Source organism: Triturus cristatus, chromosome 3_2 (genome assembly GCF_964204655.1).
Source record: "Triturus cristatus chromosome 3_2, aTriCri1.1, whole genome shotgun sequence".
Taxonomy (NCBI): Eukaryota; Metazoa; Chordata; class Amphibia; order Caudata; family Salamandridae; genus Triturus; species Triturus cristatus.
Window position 1 is genome coordinate 870,146,676 of NC_140584.1, and position 16,370 is coordinate 870,163,045.

The 16,370-nt window shown below is 50.5% G+C and overlaps 1 protein-coding gene across 3 annotated transcripts in view; it reads right to left on the reverse strand.

Annotated features, from left to right (window-relative positions):
* CORO6 (coronin 6) overlaps nt 1–16,370 on the reverse strand; it is a 328,718-nt gene that overhangs the window by 69,702 nt on the left and 242,646 nt on the right. For 2 of the 3 annotated variants that reach the window (XM_085649228.1, XM_085649229.1), the window contains exon 5: nt 3,446–3,627. In XM_085649228.1, the coding sequence (XP_085505354.1) occupies nt 3,446–3,627 (182 nt within the window). Of the gene's footprint in view, nt 1–88; nt 209–3,445; nt 3,628–16,370 lie in introns of all 3 variants that reach the window. The other variant, XM_085649230.1, reaches the window with a different exon arrangement.

Here is a 16,370-nt window from a genome sequence, read left to right on the forward strand (position 1 = left end):
ACTTAAGTTCTCTGCTTGTGGAACCTTTTGACGTACACAACATCCAAGAATATTAATAGATAAGAGAGTAGAAAACACCTTGTCATACCGGATCCCACAGAGCAAGCTGGCGTTCGCTCATCTTGCTGAAACCGGTGGTGAAGATTTTGCCATCGGATATAAAGGTGGCCCTGACCGGACGAGCTCCTTCATGCGGCCTCTCTTTCTCCTAATGCGATTCGTTAGCAGATTAGTTGCACCACAACAGGTAAACACAGACAGAGACACAGACACATATCACGTTAGTATGAGATCAGTGACACAGCACCAGAGCCGAAGTGGCTTGTAGGAAAAAGATGTGATTTCCTTGACTTTGGAGGTATGGCGATGAAATGACAGACCAGATTACCTCAGCCCTACCCTGACAACAACTATAGGCATGAAGGCAAATAGATTTTGGGTAATAAAACCACAAAACCTAAGGAGAGTCACATTAGCTGGCCTTTGAAAGATGAGAGATCCAGTGTACAAGGTAAAGTGTGTGTGCATGTGTGTCTTGAGGGAGGTATGTGTCTCAGCATACATATACAAACCAAAGAGAGGATAATGTTGGGAGTTGGTAATGTTGGTCTCTACAGCAGAATAAGGGAAGCCTACACCATAGATGGGGTAATGCTGGCCACTAGATGTTGGGATGCAGTGAACAAGAGGCCAATACTGGAGCTGACACCAGAGGAAGAGAAGCGGTCTATATGGTGGTGTCATGCAGGAGACACCACCAGAGAAAAGGAGCCAGAAGCCGCAGCTAGAGTAAGAGTAACTAACTCCAACCAAAGGATGTTCCTGCTCATATACGGGTGCTCGAAATGGCAGAGATGGGGCAAAGGCCCTTCAGAAGCCTTCCGAAGTGTAGCCTTGACGCACATTGAGCACTATGGCCCGATTACAAGTTTGGCTCGCGAGGGCACGCCAGTGGTGGTCTCCCGACTGCCCTATTACGACTTGGGTGGTTGGACTGCAACAGCCCCACCACAGCCGCCAGGGAACCGCCGTTCCCTGGCCGGGTTGCAGCGGTGTAGAGGCATCCATATGCTTGGTGGGACCGCTGCAGTCCCGCCAAGCACATTAGGAGTTTCCTCTCTGCCAGGGTTTTCATGGCGGTTCCTCCTCCGTGTAATCCCCAGTGGAGAGGAAACAAAGGGGGGCCTACAGGTCCACCTGTGCCTCTGCGCCATGTGGATGCACACAGGGGGAACAACGTATGCTGTGTGCGGACATGATGCTCTTCCGTGGTGTATTGAAGGCGATGGAGTGATGGGGCGATGCAAGCAAAAGGCAGGTAGTGGGACTGGATACATCGAAGGGCCATGCTTTCTGCACACGGTTCCTTGCTGTGGATGCTTGAGAGGGGATAACTGAAGGTGCCTGGCATTATGGCATGTCCTTTTACAGATGCCTGGGAGGGGAAAATCAAGGGCCTTTGGAGAAATGACTTTCTTCTGTGGATTCCTGGGAGAGGATGACTCAAGGGCCTTTGGGGACGTGTCCTTTTGTGGCAGATGCCTGGCAGGGGATAGGTCAACGGGCCTGGCATTATAGACATGATTTCCTTTCAATGGATGTCTGACAGACGAAAGAGAGATGGGACTCACAGCATAGACATGCCTTCCGCCCTGGATCGATGGGCCTTGCAGAGCTTTACGAAAAGCTGTAACAAGGTCATATCTGCTGCACCTTCCTAACACAGGCTCTGATTTCCAAACTAGACCTGTTCATTAGCTCACCATGCAGGGCATGCATTCAATACACAATACATGGATTTTCTATATTTGGAAACAGAATTGAGACAAGACCAAGTAGGAAAGAGACAAAGAAATAGAGCGAGACAGAGACCGAAAGAAAGAGGGGCAATCAAGAGAGAGATATCATGTCTAACAGCAAGTAAATGAATAGCAGAGGAGAGAAAGCAAAGAAAGAACAGAATGAAGTCATGACAGAGAGTGGGCGAGATACAAAGAGAAGGCTAGAGGTGGGTGAGCCACTTCAAGGTTAAGCCAGATGCTGGGTTCTGGCTCAGTTCGAGGTCCTCTTGGAACCTTGATCCCAAAACCAGCCGAAATGTCATGTGGCTTGTGCCTGCCACCCTCGATCTACTCTTGTGCACAAGTTAAAAACAAAGTATTAACCTTTGGGGTAAAAAAGAGAGACACATAGATACCCATGTACTGGCTGATTTGTATAAAGTGAAAACAGAAAACCTAAGATTAATTCCAGCTTCCCTACTTAACCAAACTGTGTGATCTTAGGCAATTACTTTGTGTCATCAAGCTCCGTTTTCTTCATTACCTCTCAATGAATCTATAATGTGACTTAATAGCGTCAGCACTGCTGTATCTTACAGAAATGTTTTTTTTTTTTTGTGAAGAGACTTTATCATGTTTTGTTTACATGGCAAATATGTCCGGAGCTCGAGTTGTACATGGACTCTTAGAGTCGAGTCAGACCCTTGGCACGGCTCTGGCTCGGCTCTCGATGTTAATTTGTTGGCTCGCCCACCTCTAGAGATGGCATCGAGGCGAGAAAGAAAAAGCCATAGCTGAAAGTTATAGAGAGATAAAGTCAACCAGAGAGATCATAGCAGAACGAAAAGAGTAGATAAGAGAAACAAAGAGAGGATGAGATGGTGTAAGACAGAGGCAGCGACAAAAGAGAGGCAAAGAGAAGGACAGCGAGCAAGAGGGATATAGGTTGATGGGACAGAACATGGACACAGAGAGAAAATAAGACAAAGAAAGTAACAGCAACAGGAGTGGGGGTAAACGGGGAGAAAAGGAGAGACTGTTGTATCAAAAGTGAGACGGGATTAAGGGATGGCAGGGAAGAAGGGGGTTGTAAAGAAATATGGAAAGATAAAAAAAAAAGTGAAAGCGAGAGATAGAAATGAAGAAAACAAGCGGCAGCCAAAAAGAGAGAAGGCAAGAACAAAGAAAGAAGTAACAGCAACACGTAGCTAGGGGATGAGAGAGAAGAGGCTTGTGTGGAAAGGTAGAGCTGCCGAGAGAAAGACAGCTAAAGAGAAAGAGGAGAGAGAGAGGATGAGAGACATAGAGGGACTGGCACAGACAGAGAAACAGAAAGAGAGGAAGAGTGGAAGAGACAAAGATAGAGAGAGGGAGAGACATAGAGAAAGAAGCCATGATGGAGAAGGTACATCAAATATTGGCGGATAGTTGAATGTCAGACAGAGAGAGTGAGAGAGTGAGACAATGAAAAAGAGAAAGAGAACGTGGATGCACAAAAGAGCCATAAGGGGTGATAGCAGAGGAAAGATTTCCAGTGCTAATGAGAGAGAGAGGGGGGAATCACACGCTGTGCCAGAGAGAGTGAGGCAGTGACAGGAGAGAGGGGAATAGCAGTCAGTGGCCGGGAGAGGGAGTGACCGACAGAGACGGCTGCAGTTACTCACAGCCACCGCTTGCTGCTTCCGGGGGTCGATGATCCGGATCTTCTTGTCCTTGCAGGTCGTGCAGATGAGGCTCCCGTTGTGGTTCCAGCACACATTGTAGATGAGGTCGGGGTGCATGTCGTCCAGGGTGATTAGCGCCTCGCCCGTCCCCACGTTCCAAATATTGACCAGATTATCACTTCCTGGAGTGGTGGGTGGAGAAGAGCCGAGAAGAAGAGGTTAGAGAGGGATTCATATTCCTGCGCCACAGAAAACATGGAAGAAAATCCATCTGAACCACTGCTAATTACATGCAGTGCATTCCATTCCATCTTTTTTGAGCTTGACTGTTCTGAACAATTTTTTGTTGTTTTTTGAGTGTTGAAGTAACATACAACATGTGTGTTTCCCAAGGTGCACACAAACACAACAGTACGGTGGTGTAGCCGTACAGGTACTATCAGTTTGATCAATTTGTTATATCCCGCATGCAATAGTCTAATCCAATCATACTGGATTAAAAGTCCTCACCCACAGTTTGTGGTATGCTTCAGCATCGGTCATCTCACCCCACTTCGTAAGATAGTGCTACCAGGGCGGACTCAGTAGCATTTGGAGGGAGTTCTTAATAAAGCTTCAGCTGGATAGAACTGTTATCCAGATATCTAAGAATACCTTGGAGTAAACCTAAAGGAGATAACTTTATTCACAGGTACCCCAGGTATGATTAAAATAATAGTTGGGATGGGGATGGCTTCTATACCACTTTCATTCACTAGTGAGCTCATTATCTCCTGCAGGAAGCCTACACGAATGCTGTGGCCATCGGTGTACCGTATCAGACCTTCTGCCCTATTGAGAGCGGACGGTATGATGCATTCATTTTTCTGTTCGGGCCGCTAGAGAAACGCCTGGTGCTCCCAAAGAAAAAAAAATCGAAATGACCCCCTTCCTTATTTTCGGAGAAAACTTTAAGGGAGTCAGGATCATTAGACCTATTCCATTTTCAATGCTTGTTTTTCCAAGCATTGGCTGCGCACGCACACAACTCCCGCTTCTCCCCCTCCCCCTCCCCCACCACATATCGCGTCTCGCGGCCGCATCAATAAGATGTGGCCTTACGGCTAGAGCGTACGACCTCGAAGCTTGGTAACCAGGTTCGAGTCTCCGCAGCTCAACCTCTTGGGATTCTGGGCAAATCACGTAATCTCCCAACGCCTAACAAAACATGGATGTGCCCGTCTGGAACAGCTGGTGCTCGTGTAAAGCGCCCTGATACCTCCGGGTTGAGTTTGAGCTATATAAACCTACAAGACAAAAAACACGTCTCTCCGGATCTCACACGCCCTGACACGTGCACTCACTGTTACAGGCCTCAGAGATGCTCTCGTGCTCGTAGGGGATGCACTCTCCCCCCTCCATAAGTGCCCCTCGCTCCCAGAAGATTCACGCACTTCCTGCTGGTTGGCGAAGAGTGAGACACAAGCTCTCACGTGACAATGTCGGGGTATAGCGCCCAGGGTTGTTAAAGTCACCAGAGAAGCCAGAGACACTTTTCTCTTTTAGAGCCGTCCCAGTTGGACTGGCTCGCCTGGCTTCCTTTTGTGCTAAAAGGTTTCTTATCTTTATGGGGCCATGTGTTTGGCCCCATAAAGATAACAAACCTTTTACGCCAGCAGTAAGTCGGGGCAGCCAGTCCAACTGGGACGGCTCTAAAAGAGAAAAGTGTACGTCACTGGAAGCTCTTTTCCAATGGCTGGCCACCGTTTACCATAAACGGTGATGCCAACCAATGGAAAAGAGGGTCGGGGCTTAAACCCCGCTAGGGAAAGCTACCCATAATCGTTAAATCTCGCCAGCGAGACTGCGCATGTCTGCGCAGCTTACGCCAGGCGAGACCTAAAAAGGAAAATACCAGGAAGAGGAGTACGACAGGATTGCAAGCCTGGGAGACTCATTACAGTGAAGGGGCTAGGTCTGCAAGGAACAGGCCTGGTCAGCGGACCTGGCACTGCTAAGCAGCGCAAATGGGGTCAGGCACTGCCTGCTTAATGCCTAGTTCATGCTGCAGACCCATTAAGTAAGAGCGGGAAGGGGAGGAGTACTCGGGCATTAGGCGAGGCTTAGGCGAGCAGTGGGAAGTTGGTGAGAACAAGCATCACAGTGAAAAAGGTGAGAAGGCCGTTGTGTGGAGGGGAAAGGTGCAAAATGGGGAGCAAAAGAAGGTAAAAAGAGCGGGAAATTAGCAGAACGACATAGGAAAAAGAACGTAAAGCAGAGGCAAAAATAGCAGCAGTGACAGGGACCAGCCCCGCCTCATGCCTTTGGTGAGAATTATCAATTTTGATAGTAAATTTATTTTTTAGACGTGCTGTCGGGTATGCATAGAGCAGTCCTATTATTTTAAGTATGTATGCACCCACGCCTATTCTTTCCAGAGCCATCATTATGAATGGCCATTCTAATTAATCAAATGCCTTTTTGGCATCTAAAAATCACTTATCACTGGCACCTTTGGGTTTATCTGATACATAATTGAGAATAACAGGCAAATATTTAGGGCGGTAGCTCTTACAGGTATGAATCCTGCCTGATGAGTGAGGACGAAACCTTTTATAACACGCAACAATTCATTGACAACTACTATAGAAACAATTTTACTATTCATGTTTAAGAGGGACATGGGATGGATGGCATGATTTAGTAAAAAAGGGATCTTTGTCTGGTTTTAGCAGCATATTTATTATGGCTTCACCAGTGGATAAACCGAGAGTCTGCCCATTACAAAACCTTCATTGTATACATGTGGCATGTGTGGGGTTAGCAGGTCTGTGTAGTCTTTATAGAATTCTGTAGTGAATCTATCGGATCTAGGTGCTTTACCATTTGTCATACATTTGATGAACGAGTATTTCCATAGGAGATATCAGTTTGTGTAAAGCTTGCCTGTCAGTTTGCTCTCGGCAGGCCATGGCTATATCTAATAAATGTCACTTCTATTTCAGATACGGTGAGTCTATGTCCGCCCTAGTCTCTTATATTCGATATGGTCTTATTCTTGGAGTGACCTCTTAGCCAGGCTATTGTTTTGCTTGGGTGTTCCCTCTCCCCATATTGTCTAGCCCCAGCCTCTCAATGAAGTAAGTTGGATTCCCTGTCCACAGTATCTCGATGTGACACTAATGTTAGGTTTAGTTCAATTTGCAGATCTACTTTATCCGCTGTAACGAATTTAAGGTAAACATCTTTGAGCTTGTTTTCTAGATGTCCAATTGATCTCTCAGGACCATAACTGAGTCAGCCAGCTTAACTATCTGATAACAGATGCTAAGCCTTCCCATAGAGTAGCGTAGGTGTCCAATGAATTTTTGTACGTTTTAAGGACTTTCTGATGGCATTTGACACCTTCATTCTGAATGTTGTATCCCTTAATGCACTCGAGGGCATTTGCCATTGCCTCGTCCCTTTTACCAGGCATGGGACTGCAAGCATGAACAATAATGGTGATTGGCCAGATAACGCGCAGGGCACATAGGTTAGCCAGTGCAGAGGGGAAGAAGAGCATAGCCAAAAATCAATCCATGAGTGTGAATCTTGGACTGAGGAGTAGAGCGAATATACAGCTTTGTCTTCATATTTTGATCTCCATGCGTCTTCCAGACCTTACATTTCCAAGTCATTTTATAGAGCCTCACATTTAAACTTTATGGCTGTATATCTTTTTTTAAATCTGTCTTTTTTGAGTCTAAGACTCCCCTAAAAATGCTCTTGGCCATGTATTACCTACATATTTCAGTGCTTTCAGTAAACATATCCTGGGCTGAAGTGTTGGGGGCCGTACACATTCATAATAGTGATGGGTTGGTCATTTAATGCTTGCAAAACAATAAATATTATCTTGCCATTCAGTGTTTATAATTTACTGTCCATGTATTAGCATTGCCACTTCACAGGCATAGGGGTTTATCAGGCAAAGTATCTATTTTGTCTCCTGGTACCTCTGAAACATACCAGGTAATTGCACAATAAATACAATTCTTGCAGTAGGGCCACCTTCACATTTTGCCAGTCCAAGTCAGACTGCACCAACCTATTCTGTTTGTGGAGAGTTAAGCTCTGTTACATTCTACATCATGCAGCAGACTGGGTCATATGTGTGTGTATCAGACTAACTATTGATGTGTATTACCTTTATGATATGTAGGCCTCTTTATGAATTAGGGTCCTTCCCAAGCATACATAGTGTAACTTTTTGTTCTCACTGACCTCACTCTTTACATTTCTTATAGCGTCATGTGCTGCTTCCCTTTTCCTATATCTCCCACTCGAACCCCGTCACCCACGCTGGTGGTTCATTTATCCAGTGAATGACTACAGCCCAACCCCAACATTACACATATTGGAACACACCAACCGAGAGTCAATGAAAACCACCTTCTGGCAAATGTGCCCGAACTCCATGTGTTCATAGAGGACGAATACTAAACCTAACACGACATAACAAACATGCATTTACACGCTGCTTATGACCCCCCCGGGCCACTGTACAGTAAACATAAGGACACGTAAGAGGCAGCAACTGATAAATCATCAGAACATAAATGCCCCTGGAGTGAAGACCCTAATGATGGGCAGTGATCAAACATTGGCGCTTGGATTCCCTGGAGATCCTGGCTGTTGTCCCTTGGGTGAATGTATTTCCTTCCTGTACTTCTCTACCCACATTAAGGCATCTTGGGGCTTGCTGAATAGCAACATCTTCCCAGATATTACAATTTTGAGTCTTGCCAGGTACCACATGGTGTACTTGGTTTGATGTTCTTTTACCTTTTTAAGTCTCGGCTCGAAGGCTGCGCTTGCGCAGTCTAGCTCCGAGATTTAACGTTTAGGAGTGGGGCTGTAACCCGCCCCTTTTTTTTACCTCTTCTCCATTGGCTGGCCTCTTAAATGCTGGTCAGCCATTGGAGAAGAGGTTTGTCTCTCCAAACAAGCCCCGTCCTTTTCGGATTCAGGGGCGTGTTTTTTCGATTCTTTCTCTCCTCTGGAATGTAAACATTCCAGCCAATGGCAAGAGGAGAGAAAGAAAACACGCCCCCGAATCCGAAAACGCCGCTGCTTTCTTTCAGCTGCTGAGCCCCACGGTGTTGCCCATCTGAAAGTAAGTTGGTTCATACTTGGGTGGGGGTAGACCCTTTTGCGACGTACCACTTTTGAAGATTTACTCTATTTAGACAGCCATGCTTACTATCAAGCTTGAAACGGTATGAATAAACTAATAGAGTGTAGTGCCCTCTTTAAACACATTGGCTTCATGGCGCTTGGGCCCTGGTCGCACGAAATTGATGGCGTTTGCGGTCTTAAGGCTTGAAGCCAAATACCATTGCGGCTCCTAACACTGCATGTGAATAATCTTCCAGCCGTGACATGGTCTGCCTGAGTGCTCCTAGCTCCCACGCTCGTGCACTGCCTCTCTACGTGCCCATGCTCCTCGCAGCCGCTCTCCAAGCCTCCTGACACTGTCTCACTGTCTGTCCCCTATGCCTCGACTTCACACCACTTCACGCTGTCAGTTCTGAACCTCCGATCCCAACCTGCCCCCACCCAGCGCCCCACGCAGCAGTTATCACCCTCTCCGCGCCACAGCAACCAAATCTCCTCTATCCAATCCACAAGCCCTGAATCTGTACACGTCAGCAGGTGCCCGGAGGAATCCTGGGAAGCAACACCATAGAGAGGCTGCATCCTTTCTTCTCCAGGTGCGCCATTGTTGAGAAATAATTACTGTTAGAATGGGGAACCTCTGGTTGGCACAGGTAGGTACTTGTGACAAGCAGCGGTCCCTTCTTCTATTCAGGGCGAGGGAATTACCCCGTCAGAACAACCCCTGCTCACCCTATAGGTAGTGTGGCGCGAGCAGTCAGGGCTAAACTTCAGGGCGCTAGTCAGTTAAGCATTTATGATCACACACAGTAAACCACAATGATCCCCCACAAACGGACACCAGGCGTAAGTTGTATCAAAAATACGGATGCTTTATATAAAAGATTCTTTGTTACGCAGGCATGTACAAGACCACCAACACGGTTGCGAAATGGAAGCCACAAGATGATAATTAGGCACTGTTCTTGTCTTTGGTAACTTATTCGATCACGAGCGCTTCACAGGGCTCGGTTGAGTCGGTCCAGTCACGATGATGCGCAGGGCACCCAGGGTACAGTGATACGGGGAAATCAGAACGTTGCGGACCCCGAGTCCGATAGAGAGTTCACTGTACCTGGGAACGTGCGATGTGCTTGGTCGAGTCTTCAGGAGAGATGCAGGTTCTGCACCTCGTGGGTCTTCCGGATCAAGAATTCAGCGGGCGGCTCTCGGTAGACAGGTGCGGCCCAGGGCCTCCGACACGGACTGTGCGGGAGGTCACTGCGGAGGGCGGCACGGTCAGACTCAGGCTGGGAGGTGAAGCGGGGCGGCCGGATACGTTACGACGTACGGGCGGCCGTCCGAGGCTGGAGTTCACTTCCCCACTAGAAATCCGGCGGGAGGGCGAAAGGGCACCAAGCGCGCTCCAGTAGCAGGCAGGTGACAGGGAAGCGGGACGGCCAGACTCGTGGGTCCAGAGCGACTCAGGTAGAGCGGGGCTCTCGGCGAGTGGAGGCGGCCAGGCTTCTGGGTGTCACGGCCCTAGGAGGGATGCGAAGGTGCGCAGGGCACTCCGGCGGGAGAAAGCACACGGCTCGAATTCTCAGACGAGCGGAGACACGGTGAACCCACTGGTCCTGGGGTTCAGTTCAGGGGGCAAGCTCTTCTTCCAAGCCCTTGGAGATAGTTGAAGAACAAAGTGCAAAAGTCTCTTTCAGTCTTTTTCCTCTCCTTCCTTAGCAAGGCACCTACTGCAGGCCAGTCCCTCAGGTCAGGGAAAGTTACTCCTCCTTCAGCTTCTTCCAGGTCCTTCTAGTCGGGCAGAGTTCCTTCGTGGTTCAATCTGGATCTGATTTCTTAGGAGCCAGGCTCCTACTTTTATACAGGGATTCTTTTGTTCTTTAGCGCCAGGGGGCCTGGGCCTGGCTCAGTCCAGTTTTGGAGCACTCTGTTGTGGTGACTTGGCTTGTTCCTTTCAGCAGCAGGGCAGAGACATCAGCCGCTCCACAGGGGGCGGCGCCGGCTTTGTGGTGGCAGAGCACAGGTCTATTCAAGAGTCAGGGTGCACTCCTCCCACCCATCCTGGGGTAATCTCCCTACCCACCACCTGGCAGCCAACCTGTCTCCTGGAATCCCCCAGCCCTGCTCCTGTACCGTTGCTAGGCAGAACACACACACACAGCAGAGGCAGACTGAGATGGTTAGGCACGCAAAGGCTAACTTTCTAAAAGTAGCATTTGCAAACCCAGGATATTAAAATAATCTTTACTAAAAGACGTATTTTATTATCCTGAGTTCAGGCATACTAAACATGACTTTCTACCATGCTCTCTGAGTCCACTGGGGTCACAGCGTGTAGCGATCCCAGCAGCCCATTCTGGCCTATGGAGAGCAGGTAGCCTTCAATAGTGAAAAACGAAAATGGCTGTAATTCACTATTAAGACATGTCACACCATCAGGGCATGTCCTACCTTATACCTACAATGCACCCTGCGCTCAGGCCTACCAGAGGGGTGACTAACATGTAGTTAAGGGAAGGTTTAGGGACTGGTAAGTGGGGACACTTGCTCAGTCAGCGCGACGGTACCAGACCGCGCGCAGGGTCTGCAGTGGCAGACCCTAGACACATTTTACCCCGCTGCTTCGGTGGGTGGCACAACCAGTGCTGCAAGCCCACTAGCAGCATTTGGATATACAAGCCCTTGGCACCCCTGGTGCACTCTACTAGGGACTGATAGTAAACCAAATAAACCAAACGTGGAAGTCAATTCACATAATACATTTTACCATAGAGAGCACTTGCACTGTGGCACTGGATGGCAGTGGCACAGTGCCCTGAGCAGCTAACATCAACACAAAAACACATTGAGGCACAGACAAAAATGGAAGGGTGACCCACGCCAATGGTGCCAGGTCTAACACGTGTCCCCTCCAGCTGAAAAGTGGGGAGAACTACCCTACCCCAGGGAGTTCTGCATCACTAAGGCGGAAAAACCTGGACAGACCGTCAGCATTGGCGTGATCTGTGCCAGGGCGATGCTCCACCGTAAAGTCCATACCCTGTAGGGAGATGGACCACCTCAACAGTTTTGGGTTCTCACCCCTCATTTGCATCAACCATCTGAGGGGCCTGTGGTCGGTCTGAACCCGGAAGTGAGACCCAAACAAGTAGGGTCTTAGCTTCTTCAGCGCCCAGACCACAGCAAATGCTTCTCGTTCTATCGCACTCCACCTTTGTTCCCGGGGAAGTAGCCTCCTGCTAATAAAGGCTACGGGTTGGTCAAAGCCCTCCTCCGTGATCTGTGAGAGAACAGCCCCTACACCATGCTCTGATGCATCCGTCTGCACCAGGAACTCTTTGGAGAAGTCAGGAGCCAAGAGCACGGGCGCCGTGCACATGGCAGTTTTCAGGGTGTCGAAGGCTTTCTGACAGGTGTTAGTCCATATCACTTTTCTGGGCTGCTTCTTCGAAGTCAGCTCTGTCAAGGGGGCAACGATGCTGCCATACCCCTTGACAAACCTCCTGTAGTACCCGGTGAGTCCTAAAAAGGCCCTCACCTCCGTCTGGGTCTTTGGGGGCTCCCAAGCCAGGATGGTTTCAACTTTGGGTTGGAGGGGCGCCACCTGGCCGCTCCCCACTTGGTGTCCCAAGTACACCACTGACCCCTGCCCGATCTGACACTTGCTTGCCTTGATCGTGAGGCCTGCTTTGCGCAGCGCCATCAACACTTCCCAGAGATGTTGCAGGTGTTCTTCCCATGTGCCGCTGAACACTGCGATGTCGTCCAGGTAGGCGGCGCTGAACTCGGTCAGCCCAGCCAACACCTGGTTGACCAACCTCTGGAAGGTGGCAGGGGCATTCTTCATCCCAAAGGGCATCACCCGGAACTGGTAATGCCCATCTGGCGTAGAGAATGCGGACCTCTCTTTGGCCCCATCAGTCAAGGCGATCTGCCAGTACCCAGACGTTAAGTCCAACGTGCTGAGGTACCGTGCAGCCCCTAACCGATCGATGAGCTCATCAGCTCTGGGGATGGGGTGCGCGTCAGTCCTCGTGACTGAGTTGAGTCCTCGGTAGTCCACACAGAACCGGAGTTCGGGCGTGGCACCCGGCGCTGCAGCCTTTGGGACCAAGACCACTGGGCTGGCCCAAGGACTGCTGGAGGACTCAACCACCCCTAGGGCAAGCATCTTCGAGACCTCCTCTTTGATGCAGGCCCTGACCCTGTCAGTTACCCGGTAGGCCTTGTGCTTCACAGGTAAGCTGTCTCCCGTATCCACGTCATGGACGCACCAATTTGTGATACCGGGAACCAGGGAGAACAGGTCGGGAAACTGCCCCAGCAGCTGGCGGCAGTCACCCTGTTGCTCAGGGGTCAGGGTGGGTGAGAGGTTAACTCCATCCACTGACCCGTCTCGCTCTGAGGCTACCAAGAGGTCAGGAAGAGGCTCGGACTCCTCTTCCATCCCATCATCGGTGGCCAAGAGCATGCCCACTTCGGACCTCTCCAAGTGGGGCTTCAGTCGATTGACATGTAGGACCCTTAAGGGGTTCCTCGGAGACCGCAAGTCCACCAAGTAGGTGACAGAACTCTTGCGCTCCACAATCTCAAAGGGTCCTGTCCACTTGTCCTGGAGTGCACAAGGCTCCACAGGGGCCAGGACCCACACTTTTTGGCCAGGTTGAAGCTCAACCAGAGTGGCATTCTGGTCGTACCACCGCTTCATTTCCTCCTGGCTGGCTTCCAGGTTTGCCTCAGCAAGTTGCCTGAAACGCCTAGTCTGGTTCCGGAAAGCCAGCATGTAGCTGTATACATTCTGGGGAGGTTTCCTGGGAGATTGCTCCCAGCCTTCCTTGACCAGACTAAGAGGTCCTCGTACTGGGTGGCCATACAAAAGCTCAAAGGGACTGAACCCTAGAGACTTTTGTGGCACCTCGCGGTACGCAAAGAGAAGGCATGGTAAGAGGACGTCCCACTTACGCCTCATGGGTTCCTCGAGACCCATAATCATGCCCTTCAGGGTTCGGTTGAAGCGCTCAACCAACCCGTTTCCTTGGGGATGGTAAGGTGTGGTGAACTTGTAGGTTACACCACACTCTTGCCAAAGGGACTTCATATATTTCGATATGAAGTTGGTCCCCCTGTCAGACACCACCTCTAGAGGGAATCCTACTCGTGAGAAAATTCCCATCAGTGCCCGTCCCACCACGGGGGCCGTCACTGTCCTCAGAGGGATGGCTTCAGGGTACCGGGTGGCATGGTCCACCAAGACCAGGATAAACCTGTTGCCCATGGCTGTCTTGGGGTCCAGTGGCCCCACAATGTCAATCCCCACCCGCTGGAATGGGGTACTGACCACAGGGAAAGGTTGGAGTGGAGCTCTCAGCTTCCTTCCACTCTTGCCACTTGCCTGGCAAGTCTGGCATGTCCTGCAGTGAGTGTCAGAACTCCGGCGCATTTGGGGCCAATAAAAGTGGGTGACAAGCCTTTCAAAGGTCTTGTCCTGCCCCAAATGTCCTGCTAACGGTACGTCGTGAGCCAGCCCCAGTAGGAAGGCTCTGAACCTCTGGGGTACCACCAGCGCACGGGCTGACCCCGGTTCAGCAACCTTAGGCTCGGAGTAGAGGAGGTCGTTCTCCCAGTAGATCAAGTGAGTTCCGGACTGATCACCATTGGCCTGGGCTGCAGCCTGCTGCCGCATACCCTCTAGAGAGGGGCACTCTTTCTGCTCCCTGCAGAATTCCTCCCTGGTGGGGCCTCCTTCTTGCTGCCAATGGGTCAGCTCAGGCAGGTCCCCCAGTTCGGCTATCTGTTCCCCGGTAGGCTCCAGGGCATCCCCCTCAAGGGCCGTGGGAACGTCAGGAGCCGGATTCCCGTGCCTCCCTTGCCCTCTCTCTAAGGCCGGTTCCTGGGCCTCTCCCTCAGGCTCCAGGGTTCCTTCAACACCCCTACCGGCTGCCATCGACCGGGTGGTCACACACGCCCAATCAGGCAAGCCCACCATCCGCAGGTGAGTCGTCTTCTCCACCTTTTCCCAAGGGGAGCTCTCCAAATCGTTACCTAGGAGACAATCAACAGGCATGGCCTCCCTCACAGCCACTTGCAGAGTACCAGAGACCCCCCCCCACTCAAAGGGAACCTGAGCCATTGGACACTGACTCTCTGTGTTGTCAGCGTTGACAACACGGCAGAATGCGTGCGGGACAACCTGCTCTTGAGACACCAGGTGCTGCTTGACAGCAGTCACACTGGCTCCAGTATCTCTAAGAGCCCCCACCCTTTTGCCATTTATGGTCACCCACTGCCCATACTTTTGAGTATTGGGGGGCAGCTGGGCCTCAGCGACCATCTCACGGTCTCCTAATGAGACTAGGGTCATCTGTACGGGATCCCCCGCCGCTTGGACGTCTATCTCCCTCCCCAAGGCTACACTATTCACCTGCTTGGGGGGTGGAGCACCAGAGGGTGCTGGTTTACCATACAGGGGGCACTTGGGATCCACGGAAATGTGCCCCAGGTTGTTACACTTGTAACATCTGAGGGGCCCTCTTTGAACAGGGTTACCTGTCGGGGCCCCGGTCTGCTTCGGGGGTGGGGGTGGCTGAGAACCTTTCCCTTGGTTCCCTTGGGAATTACGTTGGGGCCCTTGGTAGAACTCCCTCTGTTTACCCTTGTCCCCCCCACTCTTCTGCTGGGGACCCTGAACACCTTTGGCGGGGCCTCCCACGGGACCCTTGTGGACCCTGGTGCTGATCCAGCGGTCCGCCTCCTCAGCAAGCTTCCTCGGGTTGGACAGCTTGCTATCGATCAGGTGTTGGCGTAGCTCAGGAAAACAATTATCCGACAAGTGCTCCCATGCGATTAAATCAAACAGCCCTTGGTAATCATCCACCTTGCTACCCTTCACCCAACCATCCAGCGCTCTGCAAAAAAAGGTCACATATTCTACATAAGTGGTACCAGGTTTCTTGGTGCAATCCCTAAATCTCTGTCTGTACAATTCAGGAGTCAACCCATACCTTGTCATAAGAGCCTCCTTCATGTGTGGATAGGATGTGTGGACATCAGAGGGGAGGTCTAGCAGTGTGTCCCGCCCCTCACTCAGGAACCTTCCCCACAACCCCGCTCCCCAATCCTTCTCAGGGACCCGGTGGGAGGACATGGCTACTTCATAGGCCCTAAACCACTGCCCAATATCATCCTGCTTATAATATTCTTTGACTACATCTTTAGGAATGTGCACCCTTGACTCTGTTGAATTGCTGCCACCACAGGGTGAGTTGTCTAAACTCCTGGCCTTGAGATCCAACTCCCTCATTTTTACCTCATGCTCCATGGCCAGTTTCTGCCTTTCTCTCTCCATTTGCAGTTTTGCCATCTCCACCTCGTGTGCTCGGGCGGCACTCCTGTCGGCCAACTCCTCTGGCGACAGGCCTCTGCTAGGCTCAAACACACCTTCGGGGGGTATCACCTCCCGGGCATTCTCTGGGAACTTTGATTCGTGCCAGGCTCTCAGTGCTGTCACGTACTGATCCTTGTTGCTTAGTCCACTTTGCTTGATTCTGTACTTGGAGAGATATCCCTTCAGGACATCATTTGTGCACTTCCTCAGTGCCTCGGGCTCCCAATCGATGTCATCTACTCCAGAGAATACAGAGGGCGCTCCGCCTCCGTTGACTGAGCTAGGCATGGTTCCTTAAGGTGGAGATTTTTCTTTAGCAACAACTGTCACTCAATCTGTGGCTGCGTTCTAGGTCTGCTCTACGTGGTGATCAATAATTCACTGTATGTAAATCATAAATGC